The following is a 15,349-nucleotide window of genomic DNA, read 5'->3' as shown; positions in this document are numbered from 1 at the left end:
ACCTCTCAAGCTCCAGGGCCTCAAATCTGTTGTGTACACCTGGGAAGGTGGGGCTGGTAGGGGGGAGGCATCGCCTGCAATGTCGAGCAGGGACCTGTCTCCATTCCTCCTCAACTCCTAGGTCCCCTCCCTCTGCCTGACAGCAACAGGGGAGGGGTCCACCCCTATTTGGGGTGTCTCACCCCAGTACCTCTCCTTCAGGCCCTGCCGGGTTGCTCCACCAGTCTATCTCCCGCTCATACTCCCTGATAGCCCTCAACCTCTCCACCTCATCCTTGAGTTCTGCCACCTGGCAGACTGGGTCATCCACCTGCTTGCACTTCACGCACACAGTGTCTCTGCCTCCCGCAGATGGCAGCAACAGGCTCAGACACCCCCTGCATCCAGAGACCTGAATTGCTGCATTTTTGAGTGGACAGTCAATCTGGGTGTGTACAGACTTCCTAGAGAGAGCACTGTGCTTCGTGGAGACCCTTGCAGCCTAGCTAGCGGTACACCACTGTTAGAGGAGTTGTTCATATGGACGCAGGGGAATGCTCTGCCCTTCATGCTCGCCCTCCCTGCGCGAACTGCTGCCGCACCACTCCTTTCTGACGCGCCACGCCCTGTTTTCCTGCCCTGCTTGCCATGCTCCCTAGGGGCAGCTTTTGAAAGACCAGAGAGGGGGCACTGCTGGCTCCACCTAGCCTCGTCAGCCTCCCTCGCGAGGGCTGCAGTGTCCTGGTGGCTCCCTCAAGTGGGCTCGATGCCAGAAAAAAAGCCCTGCCTGTCCCAATTCCCCACTCTGTTGCAGAACGCGTCTGCCCCAGAGCTGATCACCTCAGTGATCGCATCTTTTCGGAGCTGATCGCCTCGGCGATCTCATCTTTTACTCAGTTTTCTTTCCTGGTTTTAGAAATGAAATGAAAGAAAAAATGTTACTGAAGACATTTTAACATGTATGGCCTGCAAAAGGTCTTCAGAGCCTTTTATTTTTTCCATAACGCCTCATAATAATCAATAAGGAAAAGTCAGAGGGATATTCTCTATGCAACAACAAGTGTAGGAAAAAGCATACACAACTCCTAGGAATATATCTGCAGGTAAGCTAGGAAGAATATTTAAAAGGAAGGATAATTGGAAAAATTATAAAAAACTAGTTACAATTTATACACAGTTAGGGGTAGTGTCAGGACTTATGACAGATATAACAAGGAAAGAGCTTATTAAATGCAGAATTTTCCTTAAGCCATACCATTCCTCTCTCCTCATTCCTAATTCATTTTGGAATGGTAGTCAGAAGTTTTGACAATAAGAATCTGATTTTTTGGGTGCCTGAGACCTGAAGATAAGTAATAAAACCCACTGAAGTGTTTAAATACAGGAACCAGGGATCGCGGTACAGCAATTATATTCACTTGGGAAGGCTTTGAATGTGCATGGAACTAATTAGTCTTTGTGGAAGACTGTTGTCATAGCAATACTACTCCCCAAACCACTCTAGTTTCTTGACCTGTCAGGTATTGGCACACAGTGAACACCAAATATCTGAATACTGTTATGGATATTTTAAAATTATCTGTTTCTATTACAATTAAATAATTATTTCATGAACATAGAAATTAAATATATAAGTACGTAAGCAAATGTGAATCAATAAATACATTAAAAAAAAACAAAAAACACGACACATAACAAAACAAATGCTAAATGAAAGCTGCTGATATCAAGACCCCAGAAATGTATACCATACTAGCTGTAATAGCATTTCACCCTAACATAGATTTATTGTGGTCCTCCACTATGAGTATGCCCGCCACACTTTTAAATAGGTCTGAATGTATCTAAAAGATGAATCAGCACAAATGGGCCTGTTAGGTACCGGTTTAGAATTTGAGCACATCTGGTGTGCAGGTACAGAAGAGCATCCAGTAAACTTGGACTTCAGAAGAAGAAAGCCAGTTCATCTGTACCAAAACATGCTAGAAACTAGTTCAACAGGTGATAAGCAGGGCAATTTCTTAAGAAGCAATTTCTTAATCAAGAAATTAAATTCAAAATCTTGCTACCACTCCAATCTGAAACATCCCATGCTGGAGGTCATTTATATACTGAAAATTATATGGTAGGGTGCTGTGATATTTGTGGTAGTGACTGATGACAAGGTTGGCCTTACTTCCCATCTACGACATTTTAAACTTTCAATGGCAAGAATTATGTTAAACAGATTTACAAACTCATAATGTCTCTGTTATTATTATCACTGTTATACTGTTATTGTTATTAATTATATTCAATTTACAGGAACAGCAGAAATGTACCTTGGATTAATTTAATGAATACTTTTGACGGTTTATTTTTCAAGCAAAGATTTCTAAGTCAGACAGAACTACTCATAAGATGTATGTTTGAAGTTTTACTTCTTGACTGGTGCTCCTGTGCCTCTGAATGTTCTCTGTATTTAGTAAGGGAAGGTACGGTATTTCGAATGATAAGGGAAGTATACAATGGACAATAGATGCTTTTACTATCATAGTTCATTACACGGTATGACTCAGTAGTACAGGAAGCAGGCATTTATTTCTTCCATATGGTAGTGATCTGTGGAACAAAGAGTGAGGGAAGAAAACTTATCTATATTCCTTTTAAAACTAGACTGAAGTATTTTATGTGCAATTCTGTTTATATTTATCATCTTTAAATAACATTGTGCTACAGTTCCAGGCAAACCTCGGCTTGTGATTAGCCACACACAGATGAACACAGCTCTAATTCAGTGGCACCCTCCTGTGGACACCTTTGGACCGCTACAGGGTTACCGCCTGAAGTTTGGTCGCAAGGATGTAGATACATTTACAACCATGGAGTTCTCAGACAAGGAAGATCACTTCACAGCCACAGACATTCATAAAGGAGCTTCTTATGTCTTCAGGCTATCAGCTAGAAATAAAGTGGGCTTTGGGGAGGAGATGGTTAAAGAGATTTCTGTTCCTGAAGAGGTACCCAGTGGATTTCCCCAAAACCTCCACTCAGAAAGCTCTACTGCTACATCAGTTCAATTAACTTGGCAGATGCCACTCTTGGCAGAGAGAAATGGCATTATCACCAAATACACCATCTTGTACAGAGATATCAATGTCGCTTACCAGCCAGTTGAACTCCCTGTTGTTCCTGCTGATACCTCTATGACACTTTCTGGCTTAAAACCAGATACCACATATGATGTAAAAGTACGTGCCCACACAAGCAAAGGGCCTGGTCCATATAGTCCAAGTGTCCAGTTCAGGACACTACCCGTGGATCAAGGTAGGATTTGTCTGCTTATGGCGTTGACCTTTAAAGGAGTATCGGTCTTTGGATATCAGGGTTTTTGAAGCTGTAAATAAAACTGACCGGCCCATTCATAAAAATAGGTTCAACAAACACAAAAGGTAAAGTATGTAAATCTTAATATGTTTTGGATGCCTTAGAATTCAGTTGTCCCTTGTCAAGAAAGCTCTGGCTAACATCTTCACAATTTGTTCAGGTAAGGAGAACTTACATGTTGGGTTGTCACTAGATAAGAGCAAGAGCGAGTTAGAACGTTGTATTTAAGTATGAGAAAACAGGTAGGAGAATTTAATTAATGTTGTTTCTTTGGCCTAAATGGAAAGCTAAAACTCCCAGGTAGCCATGGAAAATCTAAACTACATGACGTTGTTTATATACATTTCCTTTTTTCCAGCAGTGTTTGCAAAAAATTTTCATGTTAAAGCAGTAATGAAGACTTCCGTTTTGCTGTCTTGGGAAATTCCAGAAAACTATAATTCAGCCTTGCCTTTCAAAGTAAGTTGCTTTCTGTTTGTTAGAGGGAAACTTGGGGATGACATTCAATTGGCTAAGTAGCTTACTGAACGTGTAGCTTTTTTTCGTATTGCTGTTTTTAAGAATGTAAACTAACCAGCAATATTGTCCCAAGCTGCTAAATTCAGTCCTTTGGCAATTTCTGTTGTCATGGCAGTATTTCCAAGTCTGAATATCCAATATCCAGTCTGATAGTGGTTGTTATTCATGGTATGAACATGTTGCTAATTTGTAGTTCATTGTTACTATATTTTAGACTAGATAGTGAAAACAGTAATTTTATTTTTATTGTTACTCTTTTCTGTAGTAACTATTAACTGTATGCCTTGTTCTTCATCTTCTCACATTTGCAATAACACGCTTTTTGGAGTATTCCACTAATACTTATCTGGCATTAGCCAGATAAAGAGACTCAATGTAAATAGCAGTCTGACCTGTCATTACTTCTGCATGACTATCCATCTTTTTTTTTTTTTGATCTCTGGCAATGGCCAGAAAAGAGCAGTATTTAATAAAATAAATATTTCAAAAACTTTTCTGAATATCAAATATGGATGGAATAAATCAAGGTGAATTTAAGGGCAAGTTTGCCTTGATATAAATTCTGGATTCAAGCAAAGATACTGAATTTGAATAAGTGAAATTGGATTTTAGGAGTGCTTGCTCTACTTTGAATTAATATGGAGTGTTTTTTTTGTTTGTTTGTTTGTTTTTGTTTTTTGTTTTGTTTTGTTTTTGTTTTCTGCCCATAACAAGCGGTTTAATTGTAGTAGTGAATTTAGTAGTATCTTACGGCCTAAAATACCCAAAACTTTCATTTTAAATTTATAGCTAGGCTCATTCATGAATTCAGTGTGACAATATCAGTTGTCTTCCCTGTTAACAAAAAACACGTTTGATTTCTATATTAACTTAGATCCTTTATGATGATGGCAAAATGGTGGTGGAGGTTGATGGACGTGCTACTCAAAAGCTGATCACTAACTTGAAGCCAGAGACATCGTACTCATTTGTGCTGACAAACAGAGGGAATAGTGCTGGAGGTCTTCAGCACAGAGTGACAGCAAAGACTGCACCAGACGTGCTTCGTACCAAGCCAGTCTTCATCGGAAAGACCAACATAGATGGCATGATAACTGTGGAACTTCCAGAAGTACCATCAAATGAGAATATAAAGTGAGTGAGTGAATGACGTTGCATTTGTCTCCAGAAAGATGATCATTCTTACTATTCTAATAAAACCTGAACTTGTAGTGGTGGTCTAGGACTTTATTCCTCAGAACAATACAGAATACAGTACTCTGTATTTGGACTAACAATGTATAACAGTTTGTTACTCAGCAAAGTATGTAGTAAAATCTGATTGGAAATATATGGCTGAAGATTGCTTCTGCTTCTGGTTGGTTCTTAGAGAACCCTTGCTTTTCTTCATTAATCCGAGATAGTTAAGAGGGATTAAGGAAGCCAGTTTTATTTTGAAAGATGTATTCTCCTGAAGAATGGATAACCTGTCAATTAACCTACTCAAATAACCTTTCTAGCTGCAGCAACATGACATACTAAATCTCAGTTATTCTAGAATTATACAGAACTTTAAAGAACTATTATTGCACTTAAATTATTTCAAATTTATTACAAAGTTTTTTGGTTGGTTAGTTGGTTGGTTTTTATTTTTCTTTTTAATAATAAAAAAAAAATATCTCAGGTCTTCTCCACTGGTCCCAGCTAAAAAAATAAATAAATGAATGAAGGGAAGAGAATTGACTAGAAGTTACTTACATTTTGAGGAAAAGGGTGCTGTGGAGACAGCAGAAATAGGACTAAAAAGCAGGGATTAGAAAGGACAAACAATAAAGATTTGGCAAGAACACATGAAGCATAATATAATTGATAAGTGTTGCTCTGCCTATAGTGGCTGTTGTTGGTCTATAAAGTTCCCGTGTGTAATGTAAAGGAAATGGGGAAGAAAATGAGTGAGTTATTAAAAATTGTTGGGTATTCAACTTGCCATTTCCCTGGTGGACTTTTATTGTTGTCTTTTTAAAAAGATGTTCCCCTTTTTCATTACTGACTGAGGATTTTGAGGCAGGTGAGGTCATGAAATGAATTACTTTAAGACATTAAAAGGATGAAAAACTGAAAAATGCAGCCATTATCATTAGATTGAATAAGATGTGGTCAGTAACAAATGCAGATAAGGAAGACTGAAGATGGAGTGAGTCAAAAAAGATTTATGAAGTAGAGTGTTCACAGAGAAAAACATGCCGAGTAGTTGGTTAGAGAATAGCAGAAGACAGCAGTGGAAAAAGAACAGCTAATGACCTTCCTTTTATGTAATGTGAAAAAATGAAAGACACAGTGACAGCAGCAAAGATGCATTAAATCAATGGAATCCTATTGTCAATTTTGCAAATATGTAGTACCTCCTCCTATATATATTTCTTAAGGTGGTATGGCTTGACACAGAAAAACAAACAATAGAAAGATTGATCTGGCCCTGGAAGTGAGCATACCGACACAATTACATACTGAAAAGAAAATACTATCAAATACATCATATACCTGATGTATTTTGGAATAGGTAAGATAATAGCATCTATACTCTTGTAGAGGAAGAACAATTGTGTGCAATAATTATGGTGACAGTTTTTTGTTGTTCCTCTATGAGTACCTTATATGCTGGTGATTGTATATATCTTACTATGAAGTACTATTCTTTGGGAATCTTTCAATGTTACTAATTATACTGAAGGTGAAACAGTTAATGGTTTGCTCTGATGGATTATTGGTAAACAGTAATGGGATTGAGGGTAATTTTAGAAGAACCTTAGTAAACCTTTAAAGGTGATAGAAGTAATTTTTATTATTTCGGTGTTTTATGGTGGTACAGAATAAAAATAGGAGCAGAGCTCAGAATATGCTTGGTAAAATGGATCTCTTTTGCTGGTGTCATAACAAGTCAGCAATTTCTTTGTTTATTTTTCTAAAGTATTTTGAGTTAATGAAAAGCAAGTTTTATATTTAAAGGATAGCTCATCTTTCTCTGAACTTCTCCATCTTTGCAAAGTCTTGGATAAACACAGTTTTATGTAAGACTTTGGCCTTTGTAGTATCAGTAGATCAAGCAATATGCAAGAAAGCCCTCAGTTTCTCTCATTACCCTTATCATAACAAAAAACAAACAACAATAACCAAAAAAAAATCAACAACAAAAAAAAACACACACACACCACCACCACCAAGAACAAAACCCACACTTAAATAGATATAAAGCAAATAATAAAATGTCTTTTGTAAGAGATGCTACATCTTCTGGAGTTAGCTAGAAAGAACAGAACTTCACTGTCTTTGCAATTTGCAGCACTGGACATATATGTGAACTGTTTCATTTTTCAGCTTTCTGTTGATGTACTTATGCTTTCAGCTTTAAAATACCCTGTATGTGCTGAATATCTTAGTGGATGATCAAAGTTATGAGTGGGAGGCCTGCATGAAGGAAGTGTGAACGACTGTGAAAGTAACATTTACATGCTGGATGTTCCTTGGTTGATGAAAATGTATGAACACTGTTAGCTTAAAAAAAAAAAAAAAGCAACAACCTGCTATGTAGTTCATCCAGCAGATGTCTTCAATGTCTGAAAGATATATAGATATATCAGAGCCAATTCTCAAATGTTTTTTGTATGAATTCCGATGAACATGAAAAACAAAAAGTGTGTAGGTTGTAGTTATTATATCCATGAATAAATCATCTGTTGCTAGAAGAAAATAGTCCTAAAGATATGTTTAAACAAGGTAAAAGAGTGAGTTTTTGCCTTTTAGGCAAACATTAATATACTGTAAATCCCTTTGAAACTAAACAAAATGAAGACATCGAATTTTAAGTTAAAATTATGCAATGGGACCACTGTAGAATGAAACCCTCCCTTTTATGTTGGAAGTGTTTTCATGTTTCACGGTAGAGGAAAGTATAGTAGAAGGAAGTCTAATCCATCTGATTGCTTGTATGGGTTGATTTTGGAAAAGGATTTTGTTTTCTATAAGGTGACTGATTTGGATAAGGTAGTATAGGGATCTAGGGCCAAGTGTAGATGCTCAGTTATCTGGTTTTGTATTAACAGTAATTGGAAATGAAGATAGTTCAGGAAGCTAATAGTTTCTCCTTCGGAAATACATCAAGTGAGAGATACAACTATAAACACAATTTCCCTGACATATGTTTTCTTTCACTTTATTTACAGTAGAGCCAACTGATTGGACTACTTTTTCCTTCCTCTGGTTTCGGCAAGAACTAGAAGTCTAGGTTGCTCTGGCTGAAATACAGTTTGCACGTATGAAAATCAGGACAATTAATTATTTGACAAAATTTTAAGTTACAAAATAGTGCAGTTTTATTTCTCAGATCTTCTGTTCTGGTTTCTACAGTTACAGTCTTTGGATAACATTTAAATATATGCAAATATTTCAAGTATAAGTGATTGCTAAAAGACACTCTGATTTACAGAAAATATTTAGTAATAACAGACACTGCTTCTACATTGTCATGTTTTTGTAGCTTTCGCTCCTACCCTTCAAAGTTAGTATAAAATAGCTGCATATTGCAGCTGTGACCTACGGGCAATAACCAAATAACAGCACTCATTTATTAGTTGGAACAAAACATTTCAGTTCAGTGTTTCAAAATGTCATCAACTAAACTTTCTTCAGATCTGATTATGTTTAGCAGAACATTCCTTCAGCCACCAACTAATAAGTCTGCACCTAAACTACTGTTTGGCTTGTGTTCTTATCACTTCTGAGAATTTTGTTTGTTAGTTTATTTCTCTTCAGCTTCATAAATAATGGTTTTGGGGAACAGGAATAGAGAAAACTGATGAAGAGGGAATGTAAACCTTTGGTCCCCTGATTTTGGAGCAGGCAGACCATCTGTGGAGGTGACAGGTGACAGAGGGCTTCCCAGTAGGGAGAGATCCCGGAAAGGATTTTTTGAATCTCATCATCAAGTCAAAATTCAGAATCTCAACCTTGGGGGAGCAGGGGGAGAGGGAGCAGTGGAACAGAGGAACACAGTCAACAGAGAAGAATTTGTCACTTGAGTTTTACTGTATTAAAGAAATTTTAATATTCTCATTTGTATCCTAATTAAAGTTTTTGTTTTGTTTTGTTTTGTTGTTTGTTTTTTAAGTCTTGTATTGATTTTTTTTATTTATATCCTTTTTGTTTGTCTTGGAGTTCATGGTAGGAGAAAGTTTGACAGCTTTCTGCAGCTGTGGCTAACTTAAGATGCTGTAACATCTCTTTAAGAGAAAAAGAGAAATATATTTTTAACTCCAATACATGTTTGGGAAAAATACTGTATATTTGAAAGAACAGATAGTTGTTATGAAACCAATAATTTATTTTATTATGGATACTTTAGTCTTGTTTTGTTTTATAAAACTATCAAAAAGTGTGTAACATTTAAGAAAAAAAAAATGCACTCAACTTTAAAACCTGAGCTCAACCAGACTTACTCTTAAAGAATAAGAACATGACTGTTAAAGATTATTTATCATATTCCTACTATAAAGAATACCTGCTTCAGATTTTGCTTAAATTTGGCAATAGTGTCATTGTACAGCAGTTACAAATCTGTGGTCTACATTTCCTGATTCCAGCACCTCCTGCAGGAGCTCAACCACAAAGAAATTTGTCCAATTTCTAGACATTATTAAGTGTTAGGAATTTAAGCATTTAACCCAGCAGTTACAAATCCAGACTTTTGTTGCATTTCTGTTAGAGGAAGTAGCTTTAAATAAGAACAGACTATTAAACATGCATTGGTATGGAACAAAGAATGTGTATTAAGTTTGTTTAGACTGAGTTAATTTTTGATGAATTGTAACGCAAGTTCCTTTCCTTTAGACTCCTTCATTAACTACTTGAGTTTTTGTCAACAGTGTTTAATGGGTAAAATGAATAGACAATACAGCAGAAGGTGAAAAGGCTGTAAAAAACGGCACACTGAAAGAGAAGATGAGACAATAAAATAGTATCTTCCATAATGGAGAGTCAGAGACAAACCTTCTTAATGAGCTTGTTACTAGAAACAAGGCAGAACAGCTTCTTTCCCTCTCCTGTGAGATGGAGAATGCTTGACTTTCTAAGAAGTATGGCATTTATTATATCATCCTGGATTTCTGGCTGTTGTGATTCCCACTTGGGAGTGGAAGGGAGTGAGGGGAAGGAGCAGGGACAAGATATTTTTAGAAAAATGTTTGTGAGGAAAATTTAGGGTATGTATCATTTACAAGTCCTATCTGTAAAGAGAGCATGTGATTCTGACTGTGAACAAAATACAAAAAAAAAAAAAAAAGTAGGAAAAACTGATAGTGAGTGATTCTCAAAAGTAAATAGAATGTAGCTGGGATGTGTGATATGTCTTTCTTTATTTGTTTTGTATTGTCTTCAACAAGCATGATTGTTACCCTACCATTCTTATTATACATGAAAGTCTGGGAAGATAGGATGATAATTGAGCTTTAATTATATGGTAATAAAGTTCCAATTTAGGGGATTGGGTTGATTTTTTTGTTATTTTTGGGGGGTTGGTTGGTTTAATTTGTGATTTATTTATTTTTTCCCAATTTATTGGTGGCAGGGCACATGTGTCCCATACCTTTTGTATTTCAAATGAAATAATAAGTTGCAGTCAACCATGCAGGCATTTTGAAAAATTGTAATTATTTTTTCCTATACATATTTATGTGTTTACATGAAAAAGCAGGTAATTAGTGACATTTTTTTGACAAATATTTTGCACTGTTAAAAGAATGTGAGTCTTTGCAACTATGTTTGGGAGACTGCAATGACATACAATGCACAAAATTTTGTTCTCAACACATCACAGGTCTATTGAGCCACTCTGAACAGACACATAGTCCATTAATTCATTTGTTTCTTCTTTCCTTTTCCTTCACCTTTAATTTTGTCCTACTGTTTCCTTTGCAGAGGGTATTACATAGTTATTGTGCCTTTGAAGAGGTCTCGTGGAAAATTTATCAAGCCATGGGAAAGTCCAGACGAAATGGAACTAGATGAGGTACTATATGTTTTCATTGTCTTTGTCTCCTTTACTAAGGAAAAAATCTTATTAGTAATATCTGTTCAACTCACCAGCTTAAGTAGTTTTGGTTGTTAGGATATTTTTATATTTATATTTTAATTAGCCTATGGGGACTGAAACAAAGTTCAAATTACTTAAATTAGAGGACATTACAGACATAAAGTTGCAATAAAGCACACAGTGTCTGATCTTTGTTAGCATTAATATTTTACTCTTTTCCTATTGTAAAGCGTAATGCAAAAGTGCAGGGGGTGAAATGACTTGTCAGCAAAAGCTTAATCACCAATTATGTGAACTCTAATAAAGGTCTAGTTCATTAGTGGGCTGGTTGCTAAGCCTGTAGCAAATTTCAAATTGCAATCTGCAGTGCAATTTAACATTTGACCTTCTTGTGGTGTCTTTACCTGGTTCTCACATATAGTAATGCTGATGACGATAACTTTTACACTGTTCTCCATTCTTCTGACAGTGTGTGCTCAGAAATAAACGAGTGAAGTAGGAAAGAACAATAATGTGTCATCATTTGACACTATAAATTACATTTCTTTAAAGAGTGGAAGTATTTTCATCTCAATGGCAAGCAATGAGTAATGAGTTTACCGTTACTGATACTGTAAGCAATCCTGGAAGTTTAGTATCATGATGCAGTCCAGTCTTCTATTTTACTGAATGACAATGTGTCTCACTCTAACTTCCCTCAATCTATACATTTGGAATAATATTAGTATATATAATTGTAAAGTTCTTTTCAGAGTTCTATATGAATGCCTGTCACAAATGATGTAGTGTTGCTGCATCTGGCTATGATTTTTGATCCCATTTGGATACCATGGTAATTTGTAAATACAGTATTTCTGCACTTCAAACAGAGGACATGAAAGTCATTTTTTTTTGTTTGTTTGTTTGTTTGCTTGCTTGCTTGCTTGTTTTTACACCTAGATAAATAATATCTTGACTGGATTCTATCTATTCTTCCTTCTTTTGGTGGATTCAGGACATTTATGTTACAGAGATGCTTCACCAAGTACATAGTCAGGAATTCAGGACGAAAAAGATAGATAAGGAGCTCTGGAAGAAGGGGTAGGAAACTCAGAAGGACTGTAGAGTTGTTGTCAAATTGTGCAGGGAGAAAATTAGAGGAGCCAAAGCCCAATTGGAAATCAATTTGGATAGTGTATCAAATGACAATAAAAATGCTTTTATAAATACATCAACAACAAAAGGAGGCCAAAGGAGGATCTCCATTCTTTATTGGATGCGAGGGATAAAGTAGTGATGAAAGATGAGGATAAGGCAATGCCACTTAATACCTTTCTTGCATCAGTCATAATTAGCAAGGCCAATCCAATGTCACGTGACATTCAGCAAGGCTCCTCATTGCTTTCTACAACTATCTCAATGATGGTAGCAGTGAGTAGGGTGGCAATCTCCGTTTCTCAGGTGACAAGCGATTAGATGTGAGGAAATAACACTTACATTTCAACAGTGGAGGTTTAGTTTGGACATTAGGAAGAATTTTTTCACAGAGGGGGTGATTAAGCATTGGAATAAGCTGCCAAGGGAAGTGGTAGAGTACCTGTCCCTAGAGGTATCTGAGAGACATGTCAATGTGGCATTAAGGGTTTAGTGATGGGAGTTGGTAGCTCAGCTTGATGGTTGGACTTGATGACCTTAACCCAGCTCCACCTGGGGTAGGGTGATGGACAAGTGGAGAGCTTGAGGGTGAGAATAAAAGAGTGGGCTGGTGTGGGGGACACTGTTGTGGGGGTAAACTACAGGTCACCAGATCAGGAGTAGGAGGTTGATGAGGCCTTCTACAAGCAGCTGGTAGTAACCTCACAATCACGGGTGCTGGTTCTCATGGGGGACTTCAGTTATCCAGACATCTGCTGGGTATGCAACTAAGCCAGGCACTCACAGTCCAAATGGTTCCTACAATGTGTTGAAGATAACTTTCTGATGCAGGTGGTGAAGGAGCCAATGAGGAGAGGGGTGCTTCTGGACCTTGTCCTTACCAGCAGGGATGGGCTTGTTAGGGATGTGAAGGTCGGGGGCAGCTTGAGATGCAGAGACCATGAGATGGTGGAGTTCAAGGTGGAACTTGGTGGAAGAAAAGCAGGCTAAAAGCAGCATTGCAACCCTGGACTTTTGGAGAGCCAACTTCGACCTCTTCTAGGATCTGCTTGGGAGTATCTCATGGGCTAGGTTGCTGGAAGGCAAGGGTGCATGTGAGAGCTGGGCTACATTTAAACGGCACTTCTTCCAAGCTCAGAATCGGTGCATCCCTAAGAGTAGGAAATCGGGGAAGGGGAGCAGGAAACCTGTGTGGATGAGCAAGGAGCTCATCAACAAGATCAAAAGGAAGAGGAAGGTCTATGAAATGTGGAAAAAGGGCTTGTCCTCTTGGGAGGAGTATAGAAACGTTGTCAGGGCCTGCAGGGACGTGACAAGGAAGGCTAAAGTCCACCTAGAGATGAGGCTTGCAAAAGAGATAAAAGATAATAAGAAGGGTGTTTTTTTTAAAGTATGTAAACAGTAAAAGGAAGACTAGGGATAATGTGGGCTCATTGCTGAACGAGGGGGGTGTCCTAGTCATGGGAGATGCTGAGAAGGCAGAGATACTGAATGCTTTTTTTACAGTCTTTGCTTCAAGACTCCCCCCCAGGACTCCTTGACCCTGGAGGGAGGAGAAAGAGTCTGGGAAGTGGAGATCTCCCCCCTTGTTGACAAGGGAGTGGTTCAGGAGCATCTGAGTGGAATCAATGCACACAAATGCATGGGCCCGATGAGATGCATCCATGTGTGCTAAGGGAGTTGGCAGAGGTGATCGCCAAACCACTTTCTATCGTCTTTGAAAGGTCCTGGAGAACGGGTGAGGTGCCTGAAGATTGGAGTCCAGCCAATGTCACTCCGGTCTTCAAGAAGGGCAAGAAAGAGGATCCGGGAAACTACAGACAAGTCAGTCTCACCTCTGTCCCTGGAAAGGTGTTGGAACAGCTTGTTCTGGATGCCATCTCCAAGCAATTGGAAGAGAAGAATGTTAGGAGGAGTAGTCAGCATGGATTCAGCAAGGGAAAATCGTGCTCGACCAACCTTGTTGCCTTCTATGATAGCATCACCAGCTGGGTAGATGGGGGGAGAGCAGTGGATGTCATTTACCTTGACTTTAGCAAAGCTTCTGATACTGTCTCCCATGACATCCTGATAGCAAAGCTGAGAAGGTGTGGGATAGAAGAGTGGACAGTAAGGTGGGTTGAGAAGTGGCTGACTGGCTGAGCTCAGAGGGTGGTGATCGGCAGCGCAGAGTCCGGCTGGAGACCTGTGACTAGCGGTGTTCCCCAGGGGTCAGTGCTGGGTCAGGTCCTGTTCAACATCTTCATCGACGACCTTGATGAGGGAATAGTGTCTGCCCTCAGCAAGTACGCTGATGACACAAAGCTGGGAGGAGTGGCTGACATGCCAGAAGGCTGTGCTGCCATTCAGCGAGACCTGGACCGGGTGGAGAGATGGGTAGGAAGAAACCAAATGAAGTTTAACAAGAGAAAGTGTAGAGCCCTGCATCTGGGAAGGAACAACCACATGTATCAGTACTGGCTGGAGGACGACCTGCTGGAGAGGAGCTCTGAGGAGAAGGACCTGGAGGTCCTGGTGGACAACAGGTTGACCATGAGCCAGCACTGTGCCCTCATAGCCAAGAGGGCCAATGGGATCCTGGCATGCATTAAAAGAAGTGTGGCCAGCAGGTCAAGGGAGGTGATCCTCCCCCTCTATTCTGCCCTGGTCAGGCCTCACCTGCAGTACTGTGTGCGGTTCCGGGCTCCCTGGTACAAAAAAGACAGTAATCTCCTGGAAAGAGTCCAGCAGAGGGCCACAAAGATGATACGGGGCCTGGAGCATCTTCCTTATGAGGAAAGGCTGAGCGACCTGGGTCTATTCAGCTTGGAGAAAAGAAGACTGAGAGGGAATCTCATCAATGTGTATAAATACTTGAGGTGTGGGAGACAGAGGGATTTGGCCAACCTCTTTTCACTGGCTTGCAGGGACAGGACAAGTAGTAATGGCCACAAGATAGAGCACAGGAAGTTCTGCACTGACATGCGAAAGAACTTCTTCACACTGAGAACTTCTTCACAGAGCACTAGAACAGGCTGCCCAGGGAGGTTGTGGAGTCTCGTTCTCTGGAGATATTCACGGCCCGTCTGGATGCCTACCTGGGCAGCCTGCTCTAAGGAACCTGCTTTGGCAGGGGGTTGGACCCAATGATCTTTCGAGGTCCCTTCCAACCCCTTCAATTCTGTGATTCTGTGATCTTGAAGGTCTTTTTCAACTTATCATTCTGTGATAGATAGATAGTCCTCAATATGCTTTCCATGATACAATCAGTGCAAAGTAATGGTTATCTGCAAGCAATGACACATCTCT

The 15,349-nt window shown here is 39.1% G+C and overlaps 1 protein-coding gene across 1 annotated transcript in view; it reads left to right on the top strand.

Annotated features, from left to right (window-relative positions):
• PTPRD (protein tyrosine phosphatase receptor type D) overlaps positions 1–15,349 on the top strand; it is a gene marked incomplete at its 3' end in the record, with an annotated part of 401,990 nt that overhangs the window by 282,517 nt on the left and 104,124 nt on the right. The window contains exons 16-19 of the mRNA XM_084305402.1: positions 2,698–3,285; positions 3,704–3,804; positions 4,739–4,998; positions 10,813–10,903. Coding sequence (XP_084161528.1) covers positions 2,698–3,285; positions 3,704–3,804; positions 4,739–4,998; positions 10,813–10,903 — 1,040 coding nt within the window. The remainder of the gene's footprint in view (positions 1–2,697; positions 3,286–3,703; positions 3,805–4,738; positions 4,999–10,812; positions 10,904–15,349) is intronic.

The sequence above is a fragment of the Netta rufina genome (genome assembly GCF_964035555.1).
Source record: "Netta rufina genome assembly, chromosome: Z".
In the NCBI taxonomy this organism is placed as follows: Eukaryota; Metazoa; Chordata; class Aves; order Anseriformes; family Anatidae; genus Netta; species Netta rufina.
The sequence above is the reverse complement of the archived record's forward strand: the minus strand, read 5'-3'. Positions and strand labels throughout refer to the sequence as shown.